The 9,949-nt window shown below is 43.3% G+C and overlaps 2 protein-coding genes across 3 annotated transcripts in view; both read right to left on the reverse strand.

Annotated features, from left to right (window-relative positions):
* samd12 (sterile alpha motif domain containing 12) overlaps window positions 1-5,072 on the reverse strand; it is a 97,657-nt gene extending 92,585 nt beyond the window's left edge. The window contains exon 1 of one of the 2 annotated variants that reach the window (XM_044052113.1): window positions 4,900-5,072. In XM_044052113.1, coding sequence (XP_043908048.1) covers window positions 4,900-4,912 — 13 coding nt within the window. In that variant the 5' untranslated portion in view covers window positions 4,913-5,072. Of the gene's footprint in view, window positions 1-4,152; window positions 4,461-4,899 lie in introns of those variants that run through there. The other variant, XM_044052112.1, reaches the window with a different exon arrangement.
* A 1,070-nt stretch (window positions 5,073-6,142) lies between these two features.
* Window positions 6,143-9,212, reverse strand: abrab (actin binding Rho activating protein b). The gene is made up of 2 exons (XM_044053010.1): window positions 8,392-9,212; window positions 6,143-7,479 (listed from the first exon to the last, which is right to left on the reverse strand). Exons 1-2 carry the CDS (start codon window positions 9,105-9,107, stop codon window positions 6,996-6,998), a joined length of 1,200 nt encoding a protein of 399 aa, XP_043908945.1. The 5' UTR covers window positions 9,108-9,212; the 3' UTR covers window positions 6,143-6,995.
* Window positions 9,213-9,949: the final 737 nt, after the last annotated feature.

Consider the following 9,949-nt stretch of genomic DNA (forward strand, 5'->3'; position numbering starts at 1 on the left):
TTGACTTTCTTTGTAGCACTAAGTCACTACATTTCAGGAAGCGCCTCTTGTGTAGGATCTATCAAAGTTCCACCCAAGGAATGATTACACAACACTTCTCTACGTCTCCTGTCACCTTAATCCTGCTAAATAAGGCAGCGGAGATGCTCCTTCATCCCCGAGGCACCGCAGATGTAGTCCCCTCTTAACCGACTTTAGAACTGTTTATTCTGCTGAATCTCTTTGCGTGCTGGACTCCGTAGATGATTGTGAAATCAGTTTGCTGAATGAGTGCACAGGCGGAGCAGAGCAGGGCAGGGCATGACATATCAAGGGGGCTTGACGCACAAGAAGGGAGGAGTTAAATGCACGACCACAGCCACGTGGAGGGACACTCTTATCTAAAAGATAAAATGTGTGCTCCTGTCATGTGTTTGAAGCCATATTTCCTCCGTTTTGCCTTTATAGCCTTCCTACAGCAACGTAAAAATGACATAAGCCTTCATTAAAATGCTTTCAGATGGAGAATAATGTGACCTGCTACTTGCTAAGTGGTTGAGGGACACTGGCTATAGCATTACTCGTTTGTGTCCACCAGGGACTTTAATGGCATGTCATACTCCTGTCTTGGAGAAAAGATTTTCCTCACCTTTACCATGACCTCAAGGATTTTCACAGAGATTTCAATCACTGGTGTTCAGGCTCTATTATACCACCAGCAGCATGTTTCCAAGCATTTGCACCAAACTTCCATGGGTCAGAGGTTGTTTTTTTTTGCTACACCATCAACTCATCACCTATCGTTGATAAGAAGAAGGAAGCCTGACTAAAACGACAGTAGTTTAACAAATGCTCCTGTAGTGACTACAGGGCACAAAAGGCACTTTTCTGCAGATTAGCATCCTGTTACTTAGTAAACATGATGTGTACTACATCTATCGCGTTACACATGTATCATGCAACACACCTGAATTATGTTCATGCAGCTTGGAGTCTTATATCTGATATATTTAATATCAGATCAAAATTTCCAAAACTGTCACTTAATTCTAAACCCTTTCCAGGCCTGGAAAACATTTTTTCTAATTTTAAAATGTGTTATGACCATGGGAACCCTGACATCTGTCTGATAAAAGAAATCCCTGTACTTACTTTTCATCATTATTGTTTAGAGTGTTTAGTACATTATATAACTTAGCAAAGGGCCACACGGTTGGAACAAGGGCCTTTCTGCACGGTGTTAGCATGTCCTCCCTGTGTGTGTGTGTGTGTGTGTGTGTGTTTTCTCCGGGTTCTCCGGCTTCCTCCCACAGTCCAAAAACATGCAATGTGGGGATTAGGTCAATTGGACACTCTAAATTGACCATAGGTGGTTGAGTGGTTGTTTGTCGCAGATTCACATAGAGAGACAAACAAACTGTTTGGGACTGGCGAACTGTCCAGGGTGTGACCCCCCCCGCGACCCTCACGTGGAGGATAAAACAGTAGAAAATGGATGGATGGATGGATAACATAGCAAACAACTGTTTCTTTTTGATACAGATATAAAAAGCTTGTCTACATGGAGGTCATTTTCAAAAAAGCATGAATGTAACGTATTTGTACTTGTGAAATCAATGTAAGCTACACATCCTAACAAACACAGGTGTAACTATCCTGCAGACTCTAACGACTGCAGGTAAAATCACTTGTCAGGAAAGAGCCACACAATCTCTGGCACCTCAACACATCATTCATCCCAGCCAAGCATTTCATTTCCAGCCCAGCATGCAGGAGGCATTCAATAAACACAAAAGTGATGCATCAACAGGGGAGTCGTTCTCTTTGAATGGTTTATTTTGTAGAATTTGAGCTAAAATCAGCGCTTGTAAATTTTCACACCATTTATTACCACGATTAAACCTCGCTCTGCGGCGTAAATCAAACCGTTTGCCAGCTTTAAGTACCCTCTGAGCAGAGCTTCGAAGAGCTCCAGAAATCTGTGCAGTTTGTTGTCCAGAGACAAAGAATTTGAAAAGCAAGCGTCTTCCAAAGTAAAGAGGAGAGACAATCTCTAAGATTCTCAATGAGCTAGTTGTCTGCTCATGTGTTATAAATTATTCAATCACTGACCTATATTTGCTGTGTTAGAGGGGTTGCTGGAGCAGTGGAACAGAAATCAGAGGCAGGGCAGAGTTGGGATCTCTTCACACATCACATCTTAAATAGCAAACTCTGTCCCTTCCATGGACGGGAGATCAGTTTGCACCAATCCTTATTGGAACGGTCAAATAAAATAGTTTTAGAACTAACCTGTACAATTAATGGAAAAAGCCCTTTTAAAGCTTTTCTGAAACAAAGCTTCACAATAGTCAACGTTAAGGATTAAAAGTACAGAACAATTGCTTCAAATGGGAGTTTAGATGGTAGATGTGTTTTTGTTCAATGCAAACAGCTAACACAGCTCTCAAATGTGACAAGAGGCAAAAACTGAGCTTGCAAAAACTAGGTGATGCAATGTTGTGTATTGTATGTGTTCAAAATATGATTGTACGTAAAAAAAAATGGGAAAGCAACCAACAGCTTTAGCCATCAGATAAAAAAAAGGCACCTCCAGGCTACATGACTACTCAGGTAAATATCTGGCTGTAGGCAACTGAAGACTTTGTACCTCACAAGGGTTCAGTTCAGGCTGAAGAAGCCTCCTGGATGACAGGTGAAATGTCTTCAAACGGAACTCAAGCAAGTCCAGGTGCCTACAGTCGACTCTTGAAGATGATTATGACCTAAATGACTGAGAACCTTCACAGACACTTGGGTTAATACTCACTGAATATCCACTGTCCTCAAGGAGAGAGGATTTTTGAGAGTATTACATTGCAGTCACACTAAACAGGATGTTTTGGCTGCTCTTGTTTAATCCGATCTGACCTTGGGTGCTTGGTTTTCTCCCCAAGTTCTGTTGTTCTGATAAAGAAACTCAACAGCTTAAATCTGTGGAGGGGATTTCCAGGTGAAACCTTTCACCAAAACGGAATCTAAGGCTTCACACACACACAAACATCTATTTTGGATACTTGACATGGGGAAATATGGGAAGCATGTTGCAGAACAACAACAGCAACAACAATACTCTGTATGTGAAGCTTTGTGCTGCTTAATCTTATCAGTGCATGTAAATATTTGACTGACTAAGTGAAAATCCACACTAAATCCACACTTTCTCATAAATCTCACAGGGTGGAACAAGGAGCGACAGGTTCAGGTCACACAGCAGCGCGGCGTGTTGTGTGGACGTCATTGTGCATGAAATGAGCTGCAATGGCCGTCGGAGATGAATAACCTGATCTATGGGGCTACAGGAATGTAGGAGTTCCACTCGCTCATACCAACCACACCTGTACAGAAAACACATATCAAGACTTGGACACGACATCGGCTATGTTCAGACAGCAGGCGCATCAGACGTGGGAAAAATATAGACAATCACAATAGCGTGAAACAAAAGACACCACTGATGTCGCACAGATCTGATGGTTTTTTTTTACATCACACAGAAAACCCAACTGCATTTTTGATTTTCCCCAGGATAGCTTCACTTTCTAACAAACATTACACGTGTCTGCTCGTCCTCTCACTGTCCTCACTCTTCTGCGACCGTCTGATCGTTACTCTTTGTTTTGGAATGAAAATATAGCAACAGGAAAAAGGAAATATGTCACGTTGACGTGGATCAGACACGCCACAGCACCAAACCAGGAAGTCTTGATCGGATCCACTGTTTATTTGAACACGGGTCTGAATAACCATCGGCATAAACCAGGCCTCTCGATCACAATTACGTTTGTTTCCGAATGGGCTGTATCAGATCAGAGTTTTCGGATTTACATGTTTACGTGACATGTTTCTATTCTGATTACTTGTGTCCATGTAAACGGACTAATGTCACCCTTTCACTTAAAGTTAGCTATGAATTTATCAGTATTTAATCCAATCACAGACACACAAATATGAAATTTCATGACACACACACACATTAAATGTAACAATGTGTGCGTAAAGTCAGATGCAAGACACTTCAGATGTGAGCCTGTTCTCTTTTTTGCTGTCCAGAGATTCAAAAACAAAGTGAATTTAAAAATAAATGACTCCGATTTCTTTCTAACAGTGGAAACAAAGCCAAACATGCATTACCTCTCATTGGATTCTGGATCCACAAGATGCCCCCAATTAGATGAGGAGACTGGCCGAGCATCCCACTGACTGTCCCCTTCAGCTTAAATCACTCTATTGCTTAGCGTGTGACCTCTTTACCTGTCCACATGTGACATCACCTGCAGCCAGATGAGCCAACCTCAGCCAAACAGATGTTTGGTGGTGGAGAAAAAGATGAGCACAGCACAGAGACACGCACACGTCACTGTGTTGCATCACAACACGGCACAGCCTGCAAGGTGAACGTTCTCCAAAAGAAAATAAAGGCAATCAGACAGATCGAAGGTGCCAGCCCTGCTGCTGCTGCTGCTGCTGCTGCTGCTGCGTCCTCCTGGGAACACACAGTTCCCTATGCGCCGGGAGAAGGTTTATGCAAAAGAAGTGGACTGAACGCTCCACGGACGCAGACCTGTTACACGACTGCCTCAAACACACACACACACACACACACAGTTACAGTGTGGAGACAGAAAAAGAGGCTGCGCGTTATCACGAGTCTTTATGGTGTGAGATCATTGTGAACAAGCAGTTCTTTCTCGTGTCAATGGGGAAAAACGGAGCAGGCGATCGGGACAGTGGAGAAAGAGCATCACCCAGTCACAAGCTTTCACGGCTGACCCAGCACAGCCCGGCTCAGCCCGGCTCAGCACGGCTACCAGCTCAAGTCCATGCAATAATATCATTTCAGTCACATGTGAAGCGTCAACGCGTGAAGAAGCGTCTTACCTTCAACAGCCATGGTGCTGCTCCACAGACGTTGGCATCACTGGCAGAAGGAAGCGCGGGTGAAATGTAAACAGTCAACGCTTTTCTCACTGCACGTTGTTCGGCGTTTAAGATCATCACTTTCCTGCGGGCAAGCCGGAGATCACAGCTGCTGCTGCTGCTGCTGTTGCGCCGCGGTGGAGTCTGGGAAACGTAGGCACAGAGCGCCCTGAGCTTAGAGGGGAGGATAAGTGAAATAAATAAATAAATAAATAAAAGAAACAAAGAAAGTGGTTTAGTGTTATCAGTAACACGTGTGCTTTTCTTGGTAAAACATGTCAAAATGACTGCTGTAAAAATGACCTATTCCATAGTTAACGGCCAGTTAGCTTAGCTTAACGGCCAGTTAGCTTAGCTTAACGGCCAGTTAGCTTAGCTTAACGGCCAGTTAGCGTAGCTTAACGGCCAGTTAGCTTAGCTTAACGGCCAGTTACATATTACATATTAACATATTAATCCAACGCTAAACCAAACAAAGTGATTATACACTTAATAAACATGTTGGTAATATATTCAATTGTAGCCAATAAATCCCTTGTACATATTACACACAGCAACCCTGGACCATACTATGCCCTACTATGACCATACTATGTGCCACAGTGTCACTGTTGATATCTTAGATGAAGACATGATTGTTTATGACAGTATGAGGAAGTGAGTAAAGTCTTGCAGTACATTCTTGTGTGGTAACACGTGTCAGGTCACACAGGTGTGGTTGTCGGTTTTCTTCCTAAGAATAGTTAAGCCTGCCGGAGGGGTTTTACAGCAACAATATACACATGCATACACGTGTTCTTGTGTGTCATACCGAAGACAACAGTGTGAATCGTGAGTTTCAGCGCTTGTGTGGTGGTGAAATACAAAACAAAGAACAGAATCCAAAAGACACCGCAACAAAAGCCCTTTTTGTGAAGCCTAGTGTGCAATTTAAAGTCGAGGAAGGCAGGAGAACACACCCACATATCTGCAAGCAATGATATAATTTGGCTATTTATACAGTTAGCACAGCAATGTGGAACCCTATAGGGATGACAGGTGTATAATTAATGACAACGCAAGGAAAACCTTAGACAAGTATGAACTAAATAAATAAATAGCAATCACAGACAAGCAACTCTGTGATCTCAGTTCATGCTGCTCCGTAAAACCCACGTCAGAGGATGATACTGTCACCTTTGTTAATCAGAATAAAGACCAAATCTTGTTTTAAATAGTTTTTAATTTCCAGTACAGTCCTTTTGACATGTACACAAAAACACAAGCTCAACATTGAAGTATATGTTAAAGGAATAGTTTGAATTCTTGTGGGACTTATAGCCCGGCTCAAGACGGTTTAAAGTACGTTCACTGGTGTGAATGGTAAAAAAATGTTAAACGCCTTGGTGAAGGACTGGTTCACTAATTGACATTGACCCCAACATTAGCAATGTTATTTAGGGTTTCTATAACTCCATGAATTATTCTAAAATCCAAGGTCGACAGTGAAATAAAGTCATCGTCATTCTTTACATTAATTATAAGAGGCTCAGTCTAACAGGCCAGGAGATTTAAAAGTGCTGTGGTCTGCTCTGTTCCCCTGCATTGTGCTCGGTACAGTGTAATGAATGCTGAGCCGCAGGAATTCAGGTAATGAAACCCAGTCCATGCTTGAATTAATGCACCACGGCATACTGCAAAGCTGCTGCTACTTCGTGTATCAACAGACTTGACTATCTATTAAACAAAAGCCAAAATGCAAAAGAGACTGAATGGAAACCAGATATGTATCCCTTCCACAGCTCGATGTGTGTGACAACTCAAACTCACACATCCAGTCTTCAAGTAACTCTAAAAATAGCAGCAAAAAATATCATTCTTTTTTAAATAATCCACAAGGGCTCATCCACCGGGCTCTGTCATGTCTGTATCCCTGTGACATTGTTCGGCATGTGTACACCAAACAGACCCAAGGCCAGATGGTATTTTAAATCCTCCTCTCCCTATGTGATAATGACCAAGGATACAAATTAGCCGCAAGAGGACTTCCAGTTCAACTTTGACCCGAGTTGTTGATATCACCCCAGCAGAGTAATGATCACGCCATCATCCTGCCCTTGCCACAGCATCTCCCCTTCGAACGCCACCTTCCCATGTTTCCTGGCTCTCATCAGAATCCCGACCACCTTGTCAGAGATCCTCACATATCTGTCAAACAGCTCTCCAAATGTGATGCGGGTCTTTCCATCCGGGTCCGGATCAGCCATAGTCCTGATCACGTAGCACATGTCCGCTATCTCGCGGTGGATGTGTTTCTCGGCACGCTTGGCTCTCTCTGCTGTTTTGGTGCCCTCCTTGGGGCGTCCGTAGCCCTCCTCGCCCCTTTGAAGGCGAAGCGACATTGAATAGTCGTAGTCAAAGTATTCGCTGAAGGGGTTTAATCTCTGGTTAACCGTGTGCTCTGAGGCCCAGTTCTGCCACCGGCTCTTAAGGTTTCCCACCGGGCTGTATTTCTTGGCAAGTGCATTGATCTTGTTGGCGTCCTCAGCTTCTTTTTTGTACCTGGAAGAGATGTTGGAGTGCATTACAAACAAAATCCAGTCTACAATGTGCTCATTGCCAGTTTTGAACCTACTGTACATGACACATGGGAAGCTTCATGTACATTTGTAATAATATAGTATTCCCTATAACAATAATATTTTGGACACATATTTATACATTTTTTAATATACTGCAAGTGTTTGCTATCTTAACAATGGTCACAGCATCTGCTACAGTAAATAGACTGCATTATATCGTGCTCAATGGTCTGAAGCTTGATGCGAGAGGTGCTACTTGTTTGGAACCAGAAAAACAACCTGGTCCGGGAGCTCCGTTTGGGCCCCGTCGTATTTGAGCACAACTCAAAACACGATTTAATTCACTAGAACCTGTCGATATATTTGAATGAATTATTTCGACGTGCTTGGAAAGTTGAACATTTCTATACTTGTGGTGCAGCCAATGTGAGCAAAGTGGGGAAAAGACGGGGTACAGCCTGGACAGGCCACTACCAACTACCATTCACACCTACGGCTAGTTTTCGAGTGTCCAATTGACCTCTGCATGTTTTTGGATTAGGGAGGAAACTGGAGAATGTGAGAGAACCCACGTGCACAGTGCTATGGTTAGGATTACGGATTACTCCACTGTGTGATGTATTCATTCATGATGTATGGTATCATGACATTACTATAACTTGCAGCAGCAACTCTTAAATCCAAGTTAAATCAAATGCATCAATCCAGTCAAATGAAGCTACCTTTGTCATTGGTTTTCACTCTTTTTCTTTTCACTGACTGATGATCTAAATGTCCTGTTTCTTATTATCATGTGAAGGAAGAGGGCAGTCATATAATGGACCTTTAAGAATTGACCAGATGGCTGCAGAAAACGCATTTTACGACTCATTTGATGCACGCGCATACTCACGTTGGGACTGGAGGTCGTTTAATCCTCACGGCTGACTCAGCATCTCCTTCATCGTCTTTTTGCCCCGCTTCTTTTAAAATGTTGTCGTTGTGTGTTTCAGTGTCCCCTATGTGTCCACTGCCCTCTTTTCCGAGCATATGCTCAGTCTCCACTTGTCTCCAGCTCTTGGTCAGCGATGACACCATGTTGGAGCACTTTCTGCGGCGTGTGGGCGAACTCCTCTTAGTCAGCAGCCTGTCGATCTCCTCATTTGATGGCAGAGTGTCTTTCTTGATCTTCTCGGCCAGGAGTCCGACGCCCATGCCTTTCTCCTGAACTCCACTCGTCACCGTTTTCACCACTTGCTTCGTTTTGATAAGAGAGGCAACCGGTGGCTCAGTGGGGGTCGCAACCTCCTGGGTCTTCTTGTGAGGAGCTGATGTCTCGTCGGCTTCTCCAGAGGCAGTCATGTTAGTTTGCGCCACTGTCTTTGGTTGGACTTGGGTGGGAGGAGGTTTCTTGGGGACCCATGTCTTTCTGTGTTCCTCTGTTGGTCCTCCCAGTGAGGCCGGAGCCCAACCACTAGGCTCGTTGGCCTGCTTTTCCTGATTCTCTGACACCCACTGCTGCCAGCTGCTCGTCAGGCTGCACACCATGGTAACTGTCCGGAGCTTCTTGATGTTCCTGCTGGTGTTTGTTTTCCTCTGGGATGCTTGGCGGCTCTGTTCGTCAGACATATTTAACAGTGTTAATGTGTCAATCCAGACACAATTATTGCTTCAAAATGAGCTGTCAGATTTTGCTACTTTAGAATCATCTCCACTCCACTGCTGCCGCTGCTGCTGTCTAACCTCAGGCTTGCAGCAACAACTCTAAAACGGGGAGGGCAAACCCCAACACGATGGAAAGTATGCGAGTCATGCCAGGCCATGGACATGATCGTCTTTCCCTGACACAGACTGTGGAGCTTGTAACTAGAGGTGAACAGGGCAGTAGTGCTAAAGTTGATATGTGCAACATACCACCAAAGTCTGTTTGAGATATATTTATATATATACTGTATAAATATATTTATAATCAAAATATCCTATATACTTATATCAAGGAAAGTTTGATCATTTATAATTTAAAAAAAAATCTTTTACTCTAAAAAAATGATCTTGTGTTGACATAGATTCCATTCCTCGTGGGGATGAACACATAGCTCCAATTTCAATTGGTACATTCCCAAAATCAGTGTTTGTCAGGAGACTTTGTTGCTAGATGGATGTTGAAAGAGTCACTTTACTGACATGAAACAATCATTGAAGTTCATAAAAAAGTTGATTTGGGGCAAATATTAATGTTTGTGGAGAAAAAAAAAGTTGCACTGCGAGGCTGATGGGTCAACATTTTTGCGGCACATGCAATGAACAAAATACAGTTTGAAGACAAATTAATGGACTTTGTTGGTCCCAAACTTTGAAATCCTCTTCAACAGTAAAGGTCAGGTGCCATCTGGCACAGCAACATCACCACCACCCCAGTGAGTGCCATCTTTCATTCCCTTTAAAAGCCAGGTGTGTTTGCACCATGGTAG

Source organism: Solea senegalensis, linkage group LG20 (assembly GCF_019176455.1).
Source record: "Solea senegalensis isolate Sse05_10M linkage group LG20, IFAPA_SoseM_1, whole genome shotgun sequence".
In the NCBI taxonomy this organism is placed as follows: domain Eukaryota; kingdom Metazoa; phylum Chordata; class Actinopteri; order Pleuronectiformes; family Soleidae; genus Solea; species Solea senegalensis.